This window comes from Trichomonas vaginalis, chromosome IV, assembly GCF_026262505.1.
Source record: "Trichomonas vaginalis G3 chromosome IV, whole genome shotgun sequence".
Taxonomy (NCBI): domain Eukaryota; phylum Parabasalia; order Trichomonadida; family Trichomonadidae; genus Trichomonas; species Trichomonas vaginalis.
Window position 1 is genome coordinate 25882096 of NC_067206.1, and position 21771 is coordinate 25903866.

At 31.5% G+C, this 21771-nt stretch overlaps 10 protein-coding genes and 5 pseudogenes across 15 annotated transcripts, besides 3 other annotated features; 6 read left to right on the forward strand and 9 right to left on the reverse strand.

Annotated features, from left to right (window-relative positions):
- Nucleotides 1-3338: part of a mobile genetic element that runs on past the window's edge.
- On the forward strand, nucleotides 1194-2051 carry TVAGG3_0169010 (annotated as a pseudogene). Its single transcript has one exon. A coding segment is annotated over exon 1 (858 nt).
- A 569-nt stretch (nucleotides 3339-3907) lies between the features above and the next one.
- On the forward strand, nucleotides 3908-5335 carry TVAGG3_0169020 (uncharacterized protein; the record flags this gene model as incomplete). The annotated part of the gene is made up of 1 exon (XM_051225244.1): nucleotides 3908-5335. One exon carries the CDS (start codon nucleotides 3908-3910, stop codon nucleotides 5333-5335), a length of 1428 nt encoding a protein of 475 aa, XP_051110230.1.
- A 1223-nt stretch (nucleotides 5336-6558) lies between these two features.
- On the reverse strand, nucleotides 6559-7170 carry TVAGG3_0169030 (organellar and viral DNA polymerase type B; the record flags this gene model as incomplete). Its single annotated transcript, XM_051225245.1, has 1 exon — nucleotides 6559-7170. The coding sequence occupies one exon, from the start codon at nucleotides 7168-7170 to the stop codon at nucleotides 6559-6561; it is 612 nt and encodes a 203-aa protein (XP_051110231.1).
- A 790-nt stretch (nucleotides 7171-7960) lies between these two features.
- Nucleotides 7961-8224, reverse strand: TVAGG3_0169040 (uncharacterized protein; the record flags this gene model as incomplete). The annotated part of the gene is made up of 1 exon (XM_051225246.1): nucleotides 7961-8224. One exon carries the CDS (start codon nucleotides 8222-8224, stop codon nucleotides 7961-7963), a length of 264 nt encoding a protein of 87 aa, XP_051110232.1.
- A 120-nt stretch (nucleotides 8225-8344) lies between these two features.
- On the reverse strand, nucleotides 8345-9780 carry TVAGG3_0169050 (annotated as a pseudogene). Its single transcript has one exon. A coding segment is annotated over exon 1 (1436 nt).
- A 125-nt stretch (nucleotides 9781-9905) lies between these two features.
- TVAGG3_0169060 (DNA/RNA polymerases family) lies at nucleotides 9906-10790 on the reverse strand (the record flags this gene model as incomplete). The annotated part of the gene is made up of 1 exon (XM_051225247.1): nucleotides 9906-10790. The coding sequence occupies one exon, from the start codon at nucleotides 10788-10790 to the stop codon at nucleotides 9906-9908; it is 885 nt and encodes a 294-aa protein (XP_051110233.1).
- An 821-nt stretch (nucleotides 10791-11611) lies between these two features.
- On the reverse strand, nucleotides 11612-13380 carry TVAGG3_0169070 (annotated as a pseudogene). The gene has a single exon. A coding segment is annotated over exon 1 (1769 nt).
- Nucleotides 13381-14079: 699 nt separating this feature from the next.
- Nucleotides 14080-14429: a terminal%2Cinverted (terminal inverted repeat of Maverick-2 transposon ID:TVAGG3_0169080).
- Nucleotides 14080-21771: part of a mobile genetic element that runs on past the window's edge.
- TVAGG3_0169090 (uncharacterized protein) lies at nucleotides 14430-14864 on the forward strand (the record flags this gene model as incomplete). The annotated part of the gene is made up of 1 exon (XM_001583335.2): nucleotides 14430-14864. The coding sequence occupies one exon, from the start codon at nucleotides 14430-14432 to the stop codon at nucleotides 14862-14864; it is 435 nt and encodes a 144-aa protein (XP_001583385.2).
- Nucleotides 15035-15535, reverse strand: TVAGG3_0169100 (protein of unknown function, DUF4107 family; the record flags this gene model as incomplete). The annotated part of the gene is made up of 1 exon (XM_051225248.1): nucleotides 15035-15535. The coding sequence occupies one exon, from the start codon at nucleotides 15533-15535 to the stop codon at nucleotides 15035-15037; it is 501 nt and encodes a 166-aa protein (XP_051110234.1).
- On the reverse strand, nucleotides 15788-16108 carry TVAGG3_0169110 (uncharacterized protein; the record flags this gene model as incomplete). The annotated part of the gene is made up of 1 exon (XM_051225249.1): nucleotides 15788-16108. The coding sequence occupies one exon, from the start codon at nucleotides 16106-16108 to the stop codon at nucleotides 15788-15790; it is 321 nt and encodes a 106-aa protein (XP_051110235.1).
- On the forward strand, nucleotides 16718-17338 carry TVAGG3_0169120 (annotated as a pseudogene). Its single transcript has one exon. A coding segment is annotated over exon 1 (621 nt).
- Nucleotides 17566-17967, reverse strand: TVAGG3_0169130 (uncharacterized protein; the record flags this gene model as incomplete). Its single annotated transcript, XM_051225250.1, has 1 exon — nucleotides 17566-17967. One exon carries the CDS (start codon nucleotides 17965-17967, stop codon nucleotides 17566-17568), a length of 402 nt encoding a protein of 133 aa, XP_051110236.1.
- On the reverse strand, nucleotides 18795-19286 carry TVAGG3_0169140 (uncharacterized protein; the record flags this gene model as incomplete). The annotated part of the gene is made up of 1 exon (XM_051225251.1): nucleotides 18795-19286. The coding sequence occupies one exon, from the start codon at nucleotides 19284-19286 to the stop codon at nucleotides 18795-18797; it is 492 nt and encodes a 163-aa protein (XP_051110237.1).
- Nucleotides 19586-20728, forward strand: TVAGG3_0169150 (annotated as a pseudogene). The gene has a single exon. A coding segment is annotated over exon 1 (1143 nt).
- TVAGG3_0169160 (keratin-associated protein family) lies at nucleotides 20767-21750 on the forward strand (the record flags this gene model as incomplete). Its single annotated transcript, XM_051225252.1, has 1 exon — nucleotides 20767-21750. A coding segment is annotated over one exon (984 nt), but the record flags the coding sequence as incomplete, so codon positions are not given.

The window sequence follows — 21771 nt, forward strand, 5'->3', positions numbered from 1 at the left end:
ATAAATTCCGCTAACTGTTAAATTTAATTCACAGCTATTATTCGAAATAATATTGATAATTGACATTTTTTATTACGATTAAAAATATGGTAAAGCGTTATTTTCCAGTGATAAATAAAACTAGAATAAGATTACCTCAAGAATTCATAAATTCAGCGAATAAGAAATTCATTCATGTTATAAATTTTAGTGTTTTCAGAAAATATGAGTCAATGTCATATTCATCAACAGGTTATATTTCACTTCATTCAAATTTAGTTCAATCAAACCCATATAATGACCATTTCATAAGATTTTCAGATGGTATTAAAAATGTAATTGATAGATTAAAATATGAACAGATTGACAATATCGAATTTTTGGAATTTTGGTTTAAATATCCCGATGGAAAAAAGATTGAAGTTAAAGATAAAGCTGATACTATAACAAAAACAATTACAATGACTGATCCGGATAGTGGGGAACAAAAAGAAATAAAACAAACGATAGAAACTGGTGAAAGGTCAATTATTATTGATTATGATTCAAAGGATTATTATTCGATAATGTTAATGCTTGAATATTAAATAGCCTTAACAAAGAATTTTTCAAGTGATATTTTATATTCATCAACTATTTTATTATAAATATCATTATATGTTAAATGAAGTTCAGTTGTTGTTCCGTTCTTTGATATCTTAATTGTGCTAATATCCTTTATAGGATTTATTTTTGCAACTGTTCCGCAGCATGAAACCTCATCATCTATGAAAAATTGAATCTTAACGTCTGAATCTTGAACATCACAAAGAATGGCGATAATGTGAATTAATGATTCATAAGGTAAAATAATTAAACCGGATTGGTCAATTAAATTTATTTATGTTGATGAAAAAGATAATGAAATTAAAGAAAAGGTTGAATGGTATCATGAATGGACATCGGAGACTTTTAAAGTTAAAGCTGATACAGAATGGGTTTCAGGATGTTTAGACCTTAAAGCAGATAAAACATATGTTAACGATGAGTTAGAGAAGAAGGCGGATAAAACATATGTTAACGAAATATACCAAAGTTTGATAGGAACAAAAAATATTGAAACTATTGTTGGTGATTTTTCTGTCAATGAAGAAAATAAATATTTTAGATGGCAGTTTGTACACTCCTTAAAAAATGGTACACGGCATAAACTCATTCCGAAAAATAACAATGAAATGTATGTAAGCTATAAAAAGAATGATGGTACACAAGTTAAAGTTCCATTAGACAACAACTGCTACTTAAACTTATATGGAGACGAACAAAAGAAATATTTAAGAGTTTATGAAATGGTAGATATGACATTGCCTGACCCAGCTCCAGCACCATATTATTATGACTATGGAGATGACGACAGAACACCACGTGTAGATGAACAAAAGCTAACATTATATTTAGATTATTATAGATATAAAGATATAATGCAATAGAAAAACGAGAATAGTATATTATTATACAGATGACAGAAATAAATATTATAGTCAAGATTTTACCTACCCTGAAAACATAAGATTATATTATAAAAATATTCTGACACAAACCAGAAGAAACCTGAAATAGTTGCACTATATTTTAAGTTCAAAAGAGACAATCCTATAATATCTCATATGTTTGATTTAATGAACCCAGTAGGTTCTATTTATACATCTATGGATGCAAGAGGTCCTCAAGTAATGTTTGGTGTTGGTGCATGGGAACAAATAGTTGACAGGTTTTTGTATTGTGCAAACTCTTCAAAGGAAACAGGGGGAAGTAAAACGATTTCAGGTGAAAATTTACCTGCACACAGTCACTACATAGATTTAAGTACATCTCAAGCAGGTTGGCATAAGCATAGATATTGGGATTGGTCAGGAATGACAAAAGGTAAAGGATATGATGTTAAAGACGACGTTAAGTTTGCTATAAATTGTTACTGGGATGACACTCAGGGAGAAGGCAACCATACACATTTCGTTTCAGGATATACACAAACAACGGGACAAAGTAAAGAATACATGCCACCATTTATGACTGTATTCGCATGGTATAGAGTTCAATAAACACACTTGAGCCCAGACCTTTGGGTTAAGGCTTACCGAATGAACTAAATATATTTTATGTCTGTAATTAATTAGGTAATGAACTGCGGAAATAAATGTTTACGTTAAGTGACTCAAAGAGTCCGGAGACAAAGTCTCATGATTTAGGTCATTCAATAATTAATTATTTTTGAAGAACTGAAGGTGTCACTACGTCACCATGTGTCACTCGGTTAATTAACTTCTCTGAAAAAGTGAGACAACATGACATTTTGACAACAACACAGGAGGAAGGCATTTATGAATTATTTTTGAAGAACTGAAGGTGTCACTACGTCACCATGTGTCACTCGGTTAATTAACTTCTCTGAAAAAGTGAGACAACATGACATTTTGACAACAACACAGGAGGAAGGCAGTTATGAATTATTTTTGAAGAACTGAAGGTGTCACTACGTCACCATGTCACTCGGTTAATTAACTTCTCTGAAAAAATGAGACAACATGACATTTTGACAACAGTCCTGGAAATATGATGTTTACGTTAATGTTTACGTTAATGTTTACGTTAATGTTTTGTGAAGAATATAGCAACCGTCTGAATTCCGGCGGTTGTTTTTTTATACAAAATTCTGAGTAAAATAATTTTTAGGGTAGATGGTTAGATATAACCTCATTTCTAACCTCATTTCTAACCTCATGACATTTTGACATGACTTCATCGTAAATGATTTGTCATGACTTCATCGTAATGAGTGTAAATCAGACAAAAATAAATGTTTACGTTAATGGTTTCAGGTTATTCAATAATTAATTATTTTTGAAGAACTGAAGGTGTCACTACGTCACCATGTGTCACTCGGTTAATTAACTTCTCTGAAAAAGTGAGACAACATGACATTTTGACAACAGTCCTGGAAATATGATGCAGTCCAAAAATAAAGTTAGTTTTAAAATTATTTTTAATTTTTTATTCCTATATAAATGACAGCAACAAACAACAACAGTAACTTTATCATTTCTGATGAACAAGTTATTGATTCATTAGCTGAGGAATTAGTTGTGGCAGAAACTAAAACCCTCAACGAAAGAATTGGTGAAAACAAGATTGATTTACATAACTACCTCAAACATGATGGAGGAAGAGGAAGGAAAACTGGTATGGCTTTATTAGTAAATAAAATTTCAAATTTAACGATTATAGATGTTGATATCAATAAATCATACAATGATGAACTTAAAGAAACAGTTAGAAAAGATATTTTATCAAAACTTTCGGATAAAGATGTTTCGTTAAAACCGCTTCAGGAGGTCTTCACATTTATTGCAACACTAATTTCTTCTATTCAGTTTCGAACAGAATGATTAAATGTTATTCCTGCAATGATTATGATATTGATATAATGACTTCTATGGATGATTCAAAGCGTTCTTTAGTGGTTATGGCTGATTCAAGAGTTCGCAAGAATGCATCAGAACCAATCAATACATACTCATTCATTCGTGGAAGTTATGATTCAACATTAACCAGAACAGTGAATGATATATTAAATGATTTGAATATTAAGGTAAGAGTTGAACAGAAGAACGAAGAAATAAAGACTATCATGAATGAAAACAAAGATGTAAACATTGACGATAAACTTGCCCAGAGCATAGTTGATGGCATCTGTGATTTTGAAGTACATAATGACGGTGGAAACATGAATTTGGAAAAAGAAGTTACATTATTCACACTGTTTCAAGCAATTAATTCGTTACCTAATCATTTAATTAATGAAGCATACGATAACGTTTATAACTTCTGCAGCTTAACAGAAAATGCAAAAAGTAATTTTGAAAAAGCACGTAGTAGATATGCACATTTAATGACTTCTCCATTTGTTTTGGTGAAGATTCTAAAACTATATCAAAAGGAATATTATGATGAATATGTTTTACCTTTATTACGTAAGCCAAAAATAACATTTGATATAAAACTTGATGACTCGTTTTTGATAACAGATATTAGACGCAAGGCTGAAAATCATCAGTATAAAAACAGTTCTGAAGTAATTGAGGATTTATCACGTGTAATCCGTTTTGTAGATTGTGGAAACAAATACTTCATTCAGAAAGATTATAATATCCACGACAAAATGAATCAAATATCATTCGTTCTTCAATCAAACATGAAAGAGTCACTTAAAATGATTAAATTATTTAAAGAAGAAGGTAAAACAATAACAGCATGGGATGTACTACTAAATCAATTGTCTTCATTAACTGTTAAGGGTGTTTGCTTTAAATCTGATTCTCCAGATGTTTTCTCAACGTTTCAGGGTTATAAATACAACATTCTCGAAAAGCTTGATTACTCAAAAATTGAGATGTTTATGAATTTCATTAAAGAAGCCATATGTGATAATAATGATGAAGTGTATAAATACCTTCTCGGCTGGATTGCATCAATGATTCAACATCCTGGAATCAAGAATGAAACAGCAATTATTTTGAAAGGACTTCAGGGAACAGGTAAAAACAGATTCACGGACATTATTTCTGAACTTCTCGCTGGTTATTCATGTAAAAACATTACTGAAATAAGTGAGCTAACGGGTAATTTCAATTCAGTTGTTGAAAATAAAATGTTTCTTGTACTTAATGAACTCAAGAATGTAGGTGAAGACAGACTCGCAAACTTCAACGCTTTGAAATCAATTATAACGGATAATGAGATTAGAATTAATGAAAAGAATCAACCCAGAAGAACTGCTCAGAATTTTGCAAACTTCATTTTCGTAACTAATAACGTTTACCCTGTCAAAATTGAAGTTGGAGACAGAAGATACGTAGTTTTAAGGGTTAATGGTAAATTTAAGGGTCAATTTGATTACTTCAAGAATTTAATGGATTCATGCACAAAGGAATTTTATGATAATTTACTAACATATTTTATGCAATATGACCTTTCATCATTTAATGTACGAATCATACCGATGACTGAAACCAAACAAGATTTAATTGAATTATCAACAAATCCTTTAGATGTATGGATAAATACACATTATGATGAATTGTGTGCAGGTATGACGTGTAAAAATGCTCTATTCTGCAAACCATCAGACATGAAAGACAAGAATTTTCAAATGAGTATTAAGGATAAATGTGATAAGAAACAGAGAAGAATAGATGGTAAACAAACATGGTGTTATGTTTTGAAAGAAGAAATGAAAGGATTATATAAACAGGTTGAACCAAACGATAATGAGGATTCATTTACTGACGATGAAATACCTGTAAATGAAGCTTTATAAAGTATGATTTGAATTTATTTTTGCATTAATCCTGTGTTGTTGTCAAAATGTCATGTTGTCTCACTTTTTCAGAGAAGTTAATTAACCGAGTGACATGGTGACGTAGTGACACCTTCAGTTCTTCAAAAATAATTCATAACTGCCTTCCTCCTGTGTTGTTGTCAAAATGTCATGTTGTCTCATTTTTTCAGAGAAGTTAATTAACCGAGTGACACATGGTGACGTAGTGACACCTTCAGTTCTTCAAAAATAATTAATTATTGAATAACCTGAAACCATTAACGATAAAATATATTTTTGGGTCATTTACACTCATTACGATGAAATCATCATGACAAATCATTTACGCTCATGTTTGACATTGAGTTTACGTTCATGTTTGACATAGAGTTTACGTTTAGTTTTGACAAAGCATTTACGCTCATGTTTGACATAGAGTTTACGCTCATGTTTCGATGAAGTCATGACAAAACATTTATGCTCATGTTTGACATAGAGTTTACGCTCATGTTTGACATAGAGTTTATGTTTAGTTTCGATGAAGTCATGACAAAACATATACGATGAAATCATGACAAAACATTAACGAAGAAGTCATGACAAAACATTTACGTTCATGTTTGACATAGAGTTTACGCTCATGTTTGACAAAGCATATACGATGAAATCATGACAAAACATTTACGTAAACATTTATTTCCTGTGTTGTTGTCAAAATGTCATGTTGTCTCATTTTTTCAGAGAAGTTAATTAACCGAGTGACACATGGTGACGTAGTGACACCTTCAGTTCTTCAAAAATAATTAATTATTGAATAACCTGAAACCATTAACGATAAAATATATTTTTGGTCGTTTATGACAAAAATAATGAGTTCATTTACTCACAATATTTTTGTACAAAACGACCCCAAGCTTTTAACCTCATTTCTAACCTCATGACATTTTGACAACAACACAGCAGGGGAAGGCAGTTATGAATTCAAATCATACTTTATAAAGCATCATTTACAGGTATTTCATCGTCAGTAAATGAATCCTCATTATCGTTTGGTTCAACCTGTTTATATAATCCTTTCATTTCTTCTTTCAAAACATAACACCATGTTTGTTTACCATCTATTCTTCTCTGATGTTGACATTACTGTCATTTCATACAAAATAAAAATAATTTTAAAACTAACTTTATTTTCTGACTTTCACAAAAGACCAAAAATAAACGCTTTACATGTATTTTTCAGCAACTTCGTCAAATAATTTTATAGCTTTATCTATCTCATCTACTTCAAACGTTTCTTTACCTTTCATGGGAGCACCATACCTTTTCTCAAACTTTTCAAGTAGTTCTGTTTCTGCAGCTCTCATATCATTAACGAACACAACCTTGACTCTATTGACTGTACTGTCATATCTTTGAGTTATATTATATGTTCTTCCTATCTTATATCTCTTTGTATTGAAGTCCTTCGGTTTCTGAACGATGTAAAGTAAGCCTTCACTGCAACGTTCTGAGTCGAATGAACCATATGTTATGAAGTTATATCCAACAACTGGGTCTAACCATAACAAAACTATTGGTATAAGACTTTTGTCAATGAGATATGCTCTTGTTCCATGAAATGCTACTGATATCATAAGCTCAGGATTTCTTGTCAAAATTTTCTGAGTTGAAGCATTTCTAACCCAGTCGCTTGTTTTCTTTTCAGATGGAGATATAATGTCTGACAAAGAATATTTGTTGTATTTCTTTGAGTATCTTACGTTTAAATCACCTATTCTAACCACTTTGGTGTCATTGTCTATCTTTCTAACTGTTTCAAACTCAATGTTTGTCATTACTGTTCTTACATACAAAATAAAAAATTTTCTTAGAAAAAATTAGCGTTATTTTTCTAACTAATGAAATTCATTATTTTTATTGAATTCAGCAACAAAATGAACGAGGTCAGGATGTATGTAAATACCTTTGAATTCATTTATAACACCCTTTGTAAGCTCATAAAATGCTTGTTTTGAGGTGGAGCCAAAAGTGGCTCGACCGTATTCTTTCAACCAAAACTCAAGAATTTCCTGCATGAATTTTGTATAAAAAAACAACCGTCTGAATTCCGGCGGTTGCTATATTCTTCACAAAACATTAACGTAAACATTAACGATAAAATATATTTTTGTCTGATTTACACTCATTACGATGAAGTCATGACAAATCATTTACGATGAAGTTTTGACAAATCATTTACGATGAAGTCATGACAAATCATTTCCTGCTGTGTTGTCAAAATGTCATGTTGTCTCATTTTTTCAGAGAAGTTAAATAACCTGGTGACCTGGTGACCTGGTGACCCCTTCAGTTCTTCAAAAATAATTCATTATTGAATGACCTAAAAACCATGAGACTTTGTCTCCGGACTCTTTGAGTCACTTAACGATAAAATAACTGATAACAAATTTTTATTTTTATCTAAATGAATACCCCACAAGCTCAAAATTTACCACGAATCATAACAAGGGAGGAAATGATAAAAATGATGCAAGAACGAATTAAAAATAACAAACCGCTAAAACTGAGAAAATGCGGTTATGCAGTAATGATGGAAAGAGAGATGTTGTCAAAGAGGAATAAAAATTAAATTTGGATTGAGTTTAAAAATTCATCTTTATTAAATTCATCTCTTCCAACCAATTTATTTATTCTATTAAATTCTTTTATTTTTGCTTCACTCAGTTTAAGGATTGAACGGTAAGTTTCTAATTTTTCAATTATTTCCTTATCGTTTTCAACCCCACCACATTGCGACTTCTTTTTGTAATAGCATATTTTTGATTTAATTCTGTTTAGTTTCTTTTTATATTCATCGTCTGGACTCTTGGACGCTTTGTTGTCACTCATTTCTTACGAAATAAAAAAAAATTAAATATTATTTAAATATAATGGAGTAATAAAATAAATCGGAATTTCTATTAATTTATTGTCAACTTCAACTAATGCATTGCCGTTAATATATCTAACAAATTCAGCTATTGTGTCAAATCTTCGTCTTCTTTTTGTCATTGATTTATCAGTTTTTCCATAATCGAGATGAATCAAAACTTTATCCCCTTGTTTAAAATTCATGAGCCCCGAATTAATTTGTTCACGTTTAACATCATTCAACCTTTCCATTTGCTTTCTAATATATTCCCATTCTTTTGAAATATCATTTTTCATTTCCACTGGTTTCATGTTTATAGTTCTATGCCATGTATTATTGTAATAATATACTAACTGTTGTATGATGGAGTCATGATTTCCATCCCAGTATATCTGACCGTTAACCCCTAACGCATCTCTAAGAGTTCTCATTACCGCATCAACTATTTTTTATGAAACGTATATGGAGAGGATGAAAAGAAAAAATTAATTTGTGGGAAATAATGAGTCATAGTTGCCTGAAATCCTTTATCACCATCACCCCTTATATTATCTACTCTTTCATGATCTAGTAAGTATTGAATAGCTCTTCTTGTTTCCTGTTCTGTTTTCCCTTTCACTGGAATGCAATATAAATATCTAGTGTTAATGTTAATGGCAAATAAATAAGTAACGTTTCCTTTTGAATATTCTAAATGATCGATTTCGTATGAATATGGATATGGAGCAAATGAAGGGCGACTAAATTTTTCCTTTAACGGTTGAATTTTCGGGTCAATTGGTTTATTTAATATCTTGAAACCCTTTTTAAAATCTTTTTGTTTCTTTAATGTTTGAAATGGATATAATAAAGTGAATGATGAAGGATTAACTGAAGGAGGAGGCGGTACTGTCGTTGGAGGTTTTGGTGTTGCAAGTGGTTTAATTTTATCTGCTTTGATTTTGGATGATGAAGTTTTGGAATTCATTCCCCCCTTCATTAATTCTGGATGTATTCTATTCATTTGTTTTAAATATGCTGTATATAAAGGTTTGATATACTTTCCAGCTTCGAGTTTATGTTGAAGGATGAATTCCAAAAGTTGATCTTCATTTAAAAGTCGGGCTGAATATGGTTTAACTAATGAATCATAAATTAAAGCTTGTGCTTCATTTATGGTCTGAAGGACCTGGGTGTTTTGCACCTTTTGTTTTTGTTCCTTTGGCTTTTGCGGCTCAGGATTATATAATTTATATAATTCATCAATATCTTCTTCTGTTAATACTTTATTTTTGAAATCTTTCAACTGTTTAAGTTGTGATTTAGTTTTTCCCTTTGAATATTCATTATTTTTAATTTTGTCTTTAATTTTAGAAATTATTCTATCATGATATTTCAAAATTTCATTTTTATAATATGGATAATAATATTTCATATCATCACCCGTTATATTGTTATCATATTTTTGGAGATATGCTTTTAAATCATAATAATCAAGAAAATTTTGATTAAGTACTAAATCATAAATTAAATTTTTTAAATCTGTGTTATCCATTTATATAAAAATAAAATAAATGTTTAAGGGTGCCCACCTCTTTGAATCATAGTATCAAAACCATCATTAACAGTTCCTTTTGTCTCTTCTGTGGCATTTCATTAAAAATAAAATTTTAAATTGTATTAAATAAATGGCATACAACATCCATTTTCACAACATACAGCCTTAGTGTGTGCTCCTGTTAATGCAGTCTTACCGATTGTTAAGCGAGTCATTGACCCGTTTTTAAGTTGTAAATTAATATTCTGACCATCAAATATCACTTTATCATTTATTATATCCAAATATTTTTTAGGTGTTAATTGCTTATTTTGTCTTAAACTAACACCCTTCATTTTTTGTGCAATCTTTTTAAAATCACTTCCATCAATTGAACCGTTGAATGATGTATAACACTTAGGACATAAAGCAACCATGTTATCACCTTGTTTCTCAATTGCTAAACCCAATAATTTTTTCTCATGTGCTTTTTCTTCAGCTTTATTCTTTAATTTAGGTTTAAATTTCTCATCAAAACAGAAGAAATCAAATGGTGCGAATTTGAAAATGTTTTTATCATAAAATTTTTTATCGGTAACAATTGCTTGAAATGCTTGAGTGTTAGGAAGATTTGGGTCGCCAGCGATTGCCCAATAAGATGAATCAGTATCACCTTCAATGAAATGAAAACGATTAACATCCATGCATTTATACATAAAATCATAAATGAAAACCAAATACCAGTATTTAGCATTATCTAAAGTGAAGAATGCCTCTTGTAAACATGTATCACATCTATAAAATCTATCTTTAAGCATCACTTGATATGTATCTTCACCTATTTCTCTTATGTTTTTAAACTTATTTGACATACATGCAACGCGTGCCTTCTGTGCATTCATTATTTTAGTCTTTGCGTAATTTTGTGTATTCATTGCATCGTAACCATATGATCCATTAAGTGAAATCTTGCAAAATAAACTTTTTCCTTTATTTCCTTCTAATTCAGCCTTTTGTCTTTCGTTCATAAATTCGTTCGCAAATTCATTAAAAAAGTGTTTTTCGTAAATGTTAAAATTGATTGAATGTCATCAATGATAAAATGAAATCTGTCGATTAGATACCAAAGATAATAAGAAGAAAATGGTTGATATTGGTTGTGTGTTGATGCTAACTGAGTTAATTTTCTCTGTTTCTGGTCAACTGGTAGATTGTTTGATTTCATGTAATTATACATAAAACTGCCAATTGTTTTTTCATCTGTGATAATATCTAAGTTTCTTATTATCGGTAAAAAGTTTATGTAATCATTAATGTATTTTTCATCAATGTGACCCTTTACTTCAGCCACGAATAAAGTATTTTTCTTCTTAATTATTCCCAGTGCTTTTGCTTTCTTTGTTGCTGTATCACAAATGATAACACCATTCAATCTTCCCGGCATATACATTTTATGGTCAGTATATTGAATGAAATCATGAGGATTAGATGAAAATGATGAAGGATATAATGAATTAAAATCAACACCAACGAAATGAGTCATAATGTTGGTGGTGTCCTCATTTGATACAGTTTTAGTTTCTGGATTATATGAAAGTTTATTAATGTGCGTGATTCCTTTAAGATTAACACGATGTTGAACATTTGATAAACCACCAGTAATTCCATTACGGAGAATGTGATAAGCTTCAACTGAATCTAAAGTCATTGGTAAATTATTTTTTAATGCATAATTTCTTAAATTGATTCTTAAACGTTGAACATCTTCATCTTTATTTGATTTCACGACATTGCAATAACAACACATTAACTGACAATTTTCTTTGGTATGTGGTTTTTCATTATCGATTCTATCCAATGTTGGTTTATTTGCATATGTAAACGCTTTACCACACATTTTGCATTTAGATGAAAGGATTAAATCGTGATAGTATTGAAAATCATCCATTGAAACATTATTTTTAGTATCCCTTTCTGCTTTTTCATCTTGTTTCTTATATGATTCAATTTTATATTTCCAATACTTTTTCGTTAATTCAAAACTTGATTCTATCTCTTCCTCAGGATATTTTTCATTAGGATTAAAGTCTTTATATGCTAAAGCGTAACGAATCATTGAAGCATTCGATGATAAAGAAAGATTATGAAGCATGTCAATTTTATAAACAAATGTTTCTTCAATAATTTTATCAATTGGGTCAATCATAATTTCAACATCTTTATTGCAATAATGAATAAAATATTCTAATCTATTCTTAAAGTTTTTAGCATCATTGAGATATATTTGATAATCACTATCTGATATAGTTTCTTGAGTTAATGCTGAATAAAATGAATCTTTCGTGAATGGTTCCTCTTTATATAATTCTTCTTCGTAATTTTCCCACGTGATGAATTGATAAGGGAAAAAGGATTTAACACGTGATTTATTGTTTCCGAAATCTTGAGTGAATTGGTCTAATGTCCCACCCGCTATATAATTTCTGATGTCAATAAATCTCAATTCATATGGAACGTTTGTTTTCTTTACAATGATTTGCTTAAATTGTGAAGATGAACCCAGCATTGATTTTATTTTCCATTTTGCAGTGTTTAAATCACGAAGAATTAAATTTAAATCAAACTTTCCCGAATTAAAACCTATGATATTCACTTTATTGAATTCCTCATCTAGAAGTTCTTTAAATGCTTCCTTCTGTTTTTCATTTAATGTATGAGACAAAGTCCCCGCCGTTTGGTCCGTTTGCGACTTCATTAATTCTTCATATTGTTCAATATTTGATTTAGCAACTAATGAACAGGTTGAAAATAAAAACTCAATCCAATCAGAAATAAAAGAATCACTTGAAGTTAAGCAAAAATTCCTCGTATATGTTTTATCATTTAATTTAACCGTTGATGATACCATGAATGGTTTTAAGTAAGCGTTCAAAGTTGCACACTCAGAAAGTTGTAATTCTTCTTTAGTCTCTAATGTTTCGAAGTCAAAAGTAATATAATATCTTGTCGGTTTATAATATTTCTGCAAATTGTGAGCTAATAACCACTGATATATCTTCTGTTTCGTAATATGTGGTGCATATGGTTGCTGTGTCTTTTGCAACTGAACGTCTTGAATTAATCTTCCATTATTTTCTTTACATTTCTCACAATGCTTTAAAAATCTTCTTTGGTTTTTCCTTTCTGGATCATCACGGATAGAATAAACTTCTTCTTTACAATATGGACAAACTCTATAGCCGGTAAGTGCTTCAACGTCTGTTATTCTGTCAGCGTGAAGTTTTCCACATGGACTCTGTGTTAATAAAATATTTACTGTTTCAAATTCTGGATCTATCATTATTGATTCCACTAATGGAAAGTCTACCTTATTTATGTCCACGTCTTCTGGTTGAGGATCACAATAATAGAAATCAATATTAACATTTAACATTCTCGCTAATCTCTCACTTTCTGATGAAATGTCAAACCCTTCATATGAATCTATTGCTTCATTTAAATAACTTCTACGAGTTTTAGGATTAACACCATCAGGAATGTTATAGAAGCGTTTAAATAACCTTCTACCTTCTGCTCTAATTTGATTATCATTCATTTTAGCGTTCCGTTTTTGTTCATTTATGTAAGAATAAAAATTAAAAAATAAATAAAAATAAAGTTTATTTTTTAAAGCCCATAAAATGAATTAAGAACACATAAATTTTTATCATCTGCGACGTGACGAATACATTTTAATTTACTCAAGAATGCGTACCCTGATACATTAAATCTAATTCCTGTCTTATTTAATTTCACAACTTTGAAAAGGAATGTATGAATAGCTATAGAAATGAATGATGAAGATGTTTTATGGGTTGCTTCCATTTTTTCTGAAATAAATGAATAAATATAATGTTTATAAGTTTTCATATCTTTTATGTTCTTAATAACGAATGGTATAGACCTTTCAACTTCGTCTTCCTTCGGTGCTGTTCTTTCATATGAAACATTATTGGTATCTTCAATAATGAAACCACAATCACACAAAATTTTATATGTTCCAATGGTTTCTTTTGATATTTTATCTAATAAATCAAAAACTTTATCAACACCCGTGCATTTATTTAAATAATAATTTGTGTAAATATCATGATCTTCTTTCTTAATCGTATTAGTTGCATATGTCACGTTTTTAAGAGCTTTTTTGAATTTTTCGGAATCTAAAGGTGGTGAAAGTAAGATACAAGGGTATTCTTCATTATCAATAAATTGTAACTTATGTTTACGTATAAATTTAGTACCTTCTTCTGAAAGTGTTTCATCTATTTCACCATCTAAAGTTAGTATGACTATCTTCAGTACTGTGGCACTGCGCACCATCTTACCGAAGATATGTCAATCTGACACTTTACAAAACCGTTAACGTATATTTTACAACACAACCATAACACCAACTTAACCTTAAATATTTACAAAGCCGCCAACCACTAACGACTTCACTAACGACTTCACTAACGAATTCACTAACGACTTCACTAACGAATTCACTAACGACTTCACTAATGACTTCACTAACGAATTCACTAACGACTTCACTAACGAATTCACTAACGAATTCACTAACGACTTCACTAAATAAAAATAACCTTATTTTTATTTTTTTAAATTTTTTATTTCATTACAAAGACATGTCCGACTACATTTACTATGACTCTTTCCCAGAACGTTTCCGTGAACTATTCAAAACTCAAGTAAAACTGAGAAACATGCATTTTAACAAAGACAGACCCATTGACGATGAAAGAAACCCTGAATATATTACAATCCCATATGACGCAAAATTCATTGCATACATTCCTTATGGTCGCAGAGGAACGAAAACTATTTCAACAAAGAACAAAAATTATTTCTGGAGCAATGAAGAAAATTGCCTTATCTACATAAATGCATACTTAAATAAAGCTACATATTGTACAAAAGAAGGTTGGACTGGATTTGAGCTCTACATATACGACGACGATGGAAACAGACGTTGTGTATACCCATACGATAATATGTACCATTGTTTTCATCAAGCATTAAACGAATACATAGTCAGTAAGGGTCTCATTCCTGTTGAGTAGATATGCTTTATTTTTGTTCTGTCATTTATATAAAAATAAAATAAAAAATAAACTTAAAAATTAATGATATCACCACTCCCACGCGTATGAAAACATAGCACAAAAATATATTTTAGGTGAAGAGGTGAGATCTCACCTCTTTTCTCACCTCTTTTTTCACCCTGTTGAATTCATTGCTTTATAACTCTCTTCCTTGGTTTCTTTTTAGTTGCTTTCTTCACGTCTGTCTCCAACTTGACTGTCTTTCTTCTTCGGCCGTAATGATACCAGTTATTTCCACCAGTCAATGGGTCAAATGGTCTTTCGTAAGGGTTTCCATACATTCCATAAGGACCATACGGAAGAACTACTGGTGGAGAAGAAACATTTTCTTTAGTTCCATCGACTCTATTTAAATGCATTGTTTCACCTTTCATCTGGTCATTAAAGTCTTTTGCGTGTTTTGCAAACTCATCGTCCTTTCCTAAAGCATTTTCTGACTCAGTCGCAACCAAATTGGATGCTTTATTTATGAGCCCTATTTTATTTAATCTTAACTTCTTTGCAACCCAGCCTCCAATCTTTCCTTTATTTGCATCTAATGTCTTTGAAACCCTTCCTCCACTCATTTTATTTACTGCGTCATAAGCTCCAAGTGCTTTTGCTCCAAATGCTAATGCTTTTGTTCCCATTGCGCCTAAAGCTGTTCAAGCTACCATTTACACCATATTAAATTCATCTCTCTTCAATATTATCTCATAAAAGTTCTCGTTACTGGAGAAAGTCAATGAAACATAAACGTTCTCACGGGCTTCGCCCTCACCGCTTTGCGGTCTATCTAACTTATTTCTTATATCATCTATACGCTTCAAAATGTCTGAACAATTGCTAACATCTTCTACAACAGTTATTTCATCATGAATGACCTTCAAGAACAAACTCATTTAATATGCAATTAAAATCATCTCAATAATGAGTCCATCCTTTCCATCTTTAGGTAGCACAACATCTTTCATTGAAGAAGGTTCGACAAGTCTTATGTTAAACTTACTGACAAAGTTTGTTATACTATAATGCTTCGGCGGCGAATACATGTAGTTTGAAAGACATAATATAGATTCTTCAGCAAATTCACTTATACTGGATTTTATAACAATGTTCTCACGAGACCAAACGCCACCAATTGACAATCTTGTAAGCAATCCTGCTGAACCTTCTACTGTAAACGTCGATGGTAACATTCCACGAAGGTCATCTATTGACATCGTTGAGTCACTGAATTTAAATATTTTCTTAAAGCAATCGTCATTATCTAACCATGCAATAGCTTGTAAGTTTTCATTCGAATATACATTTGCTTCATTAAATGTAAAACCTGACTTCTTTGCAGAGACGACTTTAAAATCTATTGAGTTTGTTTCAAAATTATATGCTATGGTAACTTCTGAAGGTAATGGATGTCCTTCCGCAGTCAGTTGTTCTCTCACTACCGTTTGAAGCTTTGTATTAAAAACTTTCATGTCATCTCCTGTGTCTAGTTCACATACACAGCAACAGGGAAACTATCTTGCTTCTTTGTTTCATCATTATATCTCAAAACATTAAAGTTCTTCAATAATATTGTTCTTCCTGCTGGAATACTTCGAACCTGTCTGATTTCAATAGCTTTCTCACCTCCTACATACTCTACCCAGTGTCTTGGATATTCATAAGTATACTGACTTTCTTGAATTTTGGTTGGTTTCATCATAACATGTTCATAGTATATCTTTATACTCTTGTCAGTTAGACTCGGTGCTATGTTCTGAATATTTCTGACTTGCATTTTTAATGGAGATAAAATGAAGCATTTAATACATGACGTAGATGAAGACATGAATGAAACTACAGACAAACTTAACTCTTCTCTCATTCTTCCTTTCAGTAAGGACTATGAGTTCTGTTCAAATGGTGTGTATTTCTATTGTGGAAAGATGGGTTCAGGTAAGACATTTAACCTCATTCGTCATATACTCATAACAGAGCGTTTAGGAAACGACTCTTACTATGACCAAATCATTATATCAGCAACTTCAGACTCTATGGACTCAACAGCGAAAACATTTATGTCAAAAGTTCAAGCCTCTGTCGTTAAAGTTCCAGACAGTGAACTCATTGAATTTCTTCAACGTTACATTCGACGTAAGAGAAATATTATGCCATCGTAGAGTTCATACAGTCAGGAATGCAAAAGACTTCAGAAGAGATGGAAAGAATTATTGACAAACACCACTTACGTCAATACTCAGGAGTTTACGATATGAAACGACTGACAAACTACATTCTATCAAAACTTTCAAAATACCCCTTCAAAAAGTATCCTTCAAACACTCTGCTCGTTTGTGACGACTTCGCCGGAAAAGGTTTAGTGTCAAAGCCTGACTCACCATTAGCTAACATCATAACTAAAGTCAGACATTACCATTTAACTGTAGCAATACTTATGCAAACATGGCGTTTTTGCTTTAAACATAAAACGTCTCATAACTGACTTCGTTATCTTTCAAGGTTTCTCACGTTATGATATTGAACTCATTTGGAAACAGTCAGGTATAACATTACCTTTTGAAGAAATTTGGGAAGCATATAAGTCTCTCATCTCTCCTCGTTCATACCTTGAGATTCATATCATGACTAATACCATTAAAGTCAAAAATATTCCATGGGAACGACCAACATTGTTTTAAAGTTTAACCTTCAATTGACTGATGGTAAACAAATTCCATGCATCTCTGTCGCCATTTCTGTTAATATTTTTGCTGTCATTCATATCATCCACTTCCCCATCCGTTAGCTTTTGAGGATATGCGTTAGAATAGCTGTTCTTAAATGAAGGCTTTTCACCTTTGAGAGCATAAACTCTATAACTTTCTGCATACTTTATGTTTGAACCTCCTGAGCCATCATTGACATAAATTTTTATAGGCTTCCACCCTTTGTTCATATTCCTGCTTCTTCCCTTTGCTCTTTTGTTCAGTAGTTCTACATCTTTATACACAGCTCCTGTCTCAGTGAATTCAACAATATTTTCATTCGTTAGCTTTACATTCAAACCCTTGTCGAGTATATTGTTCATTTCATACATATAAAAGGTTTTTATTCTATATGAAATGAGAAGCAAATCCATCTTAGCTGGTGCCGTTAATGTTCCAATTGAACCAACATCAAATGTTGACTCACGAACGACAAACAATATTGTCATAAAGAACTATAGTTCAGAGTGTTTGAAAGAAAAAGAACCAGAGCTGAAATCCGTGAATTTAAACACAGCTTCAAACGCTAACGCTACATCAGATGTTAAGTTAGAGTATCCACCACTGGACCAAATTCTTTCAAGAGAAGCCAACGACAACCCTTACATAAATGTTCAAACAAATCCTTCAGATAACGTAGACCATTACTCTTCTTCAGTTATACCAAACAATTTTACTCAAAGACGATAAAAGCTTTTGATAAATCTTATAAGTAAGAACCAATAATTCTAACAAAGGAGGACCTTGAAAATGTTATATCACGAATAACAGGAAAGCAATGTTCATTGACTATCTCGACCCTGAAATCGAATGCTGTGGTCAAACGCCAATATTCATGAAAATAGGTAACATCCCATCATTGAAACACCAGGAACTACAGGAGTTGAGTTTAAGTATAAATATTCGAACGAGTATACAAAACTATCTACTACTATAAGCTTTGTTTGAAATATGTTTTAGTAAATTAAAGCAACTTATAGTATCTATCCAAAACTTCTTCAACAGTATCGAACTCATCTTCATAATGCAAACCTAATCTATTGACTTGGTGCAGTTTTCACTAACACAATATTTTTCTGTTCTCTGACGATAACTAACTCATTTGTTTCATCAAACAGCAACAACCAAAGTTCATGACCTAATACATAACATTCATACTTTATATTTTTAGCTCTGAGTTCTCTTGTAAGCTGTTGCATTTAATATTTTCTAAAAAGTCAACTTCAACAGTCATTCGCACTGGTGCCTTCAGTTCTACAGGCTCTCCTTGAAAGTCAACAAGTCTGAATTGCATGTCTTTCAAATTATGAGGACTAATGCGAACCCATTTACCTAAATGAGTTGCTATGACAGGAACGTTTGGAATGAACATTGAATTGACTGCATAACAGAAGGATTTATATTCTACTGAACCTTTACTATTAACTCCTGAAATACCTGTGACATTAGCTATTTTTGACTCAATGTACAAACAATTACCATAACATACGTATGGAACAGATTTCATCTCAATCGTTTTGTCAACACTTTTCAAAGGAAATGTCATATGGTATGCTCCCAAAAGAAGTTGTACTCTATGACTCATTCTTGGTATCTTAAACTCCTTCGCATAACTGAACTTCAAAACTCCTGCAATAAGTTTAACATTCATTAAGTTTTCTTCGTTATCCTTGTTTATTGTAGTATTTATGAGAGCATTTAACACTCCAGCTAATGTTTCCATCTTATATTCTACATTATTGTGAAATCTTATTTCGTGCTTCTTTCCATCTATTTCAAGCTCCATGAAATCTGTTTCATCTGTTATAACGAATGAAGCGATAGTATTGAAGTCAACCATTCTGAATGCAAGCTCATTCTGTAGACCTAAGTTTGTTTGTAGCTTTACTGTCCCGTATTCGTTTGGGTCTGTACTTTGCAAATAGAACAACATTTTATTCTCATTAAAATATGAGTATAGCTGCATATGCGTATGAAGCTGACAGAGCTAAACGTTTATATTTTGGTCAATACTCTCTCACACTTACTGACAAATATATTGTTATCAGTGATGGAAATACCGAGAAATACATAACATGGAAGGACTATGAAAAGTTTGACCCTATTTTAACTCCATGTACTATGCCATTCATTGTAAATGGTGAAGTTGTCATGAAGAACGACACAACAGTATATAAGTCTGTATATGAAGCGTTAGAATATATGTTGAATTATAATCCCGAACGATTTGACCCAAGCACTACACCATGTACAATGCCCTTTATTAAGGACGGTGAAATCGTAAGAGTTCCGAATTCAACGGTTTACACAGCTGTTCAAAACAGTTTACAAAACATTTTAGCGAATATCTTTAATTCAGAAACTACAGAAATAAAATTACCATATATAACAGATGCTAAAGAAATTAAATCAAAAACAACAACATTATTTACGTCACTTAATGATTTAATGACTTATATCATTAATACTCTTCTCACTACAGCATTTGATCCAAACTCGACGGTTTGCAGTGTACCTTTCATTAATGACAGTTCATAATTACTTTTAAGGGATTCACAGTTAATGAATCATTAAAGGCTTCATTAATGAAAATCATTGATTTTAATTCATTCACGAATACATATAATTCATTCATTAATGTTTCATATGCTTCTAAAGAAGGTGAGCCAAAAACTATCAATAAAGCGGTGTATGAAATAAAAGCATCAACGACGAAATTGAATTCGTTAACTTTTGACGGTGATAGTTTCGTTAATGACATAACATCGGGGAAAACAATTTTAACGAAAGAATACTTAAAATCTCATGTTAGTGAGTTCGTTGAAATTGAAAAAGAAGGTGGAATTAAGTTCGATCCACTGAATTTCATTTTCAGCTTAGCGAATGCGGGTATTAGTTTTGCTGAATGGACAACTATACAGAGTGAAATAAATGCAATATGGACGTTTTTGGGGTCAAAAGCGGGAATGGGTGAGCTTGTAAATGCTGCAAGAACATTAGGTGAAACAGGAAATTTTGTAGATGGTTTTAAAAGACTTGTTTCAAATGTTTTAACAAACACAAAGAAATTATTTAGATATACCATACATAACGGTCAGATTTTCGAACAGATAGCAACAAACCCTCCGGTTATGGCTGCGTTGATGATGGTTAGAGATATAAAACCACGTAACGACGGGAACGAAGAACATGAACAACAGGATACTGGTCGGGTTATTCGAGACATTAAAAACGTGTATCCTGAAGTTATTGATTTATTTAGAGGAGTTAATGATTCAATTTCAAAACATTCTATAACCCTCGATGAAGAGAATAAATTAACAGATTATATATTCGTCATTATTGCAGAATTAATGAAGAGAATAAATGAAAAAGGAATTGGTGATATCATTAATGTCAGCGATGTAATGATGAAAAGAAATTTTGACTCATTATTTACAAAACCGAAAACAGAATATAGTCTTTATGACGTAATTACCGAATTAATGAAAAAGATTAATGATAATAAGAGTTCTGGCGGAAGAGTTGAATTAGAAGTGAATGATGTTAATGAGAAATTAGCCGAAAAAGCAGACAAAAATGAGCTTTTAGCTCTGAGTGATAAAGTCAAGAACCACGTTCATTATATAACTTCAGACGAACAGATTATAACGGACTACCATGGATATTTAACACGAAGTGATGAAGTGAAGACGGAAGACCCTGAAAGAAGATATAAATACATTCGTGCTAAAGGTTATGACATAAGCTGTACTGTACAGTATGACACGGGTAAAGCACCAGAAGCATTTAGTTATAACGATGAAATTTATGCCTCTACTTTCTCTGTTAAAGGTGTATTAGTTGAACCAAGATTTACTTTGAGAGTTAAGTCAAAAATAACGTTTGAAGATGCTATTAAAAGTAAAGCTGACAAAGTTGAACTCGAAGCAATGAACAAAGTTTTGAAATCTCATAAACACAACATCTCCGATATAAATGAACTTCAAGCTACATTAGACAGTAAAGCCGACAAGAACCATACACATAAATCCTTCACTACTGTTAGAGCAGACGACATAATATTGAACTATACCCTTGGTTCAAGTGCACCTTTAGAGAATCCAAGTACAAGCGTAAAAGATACACTAAACTCC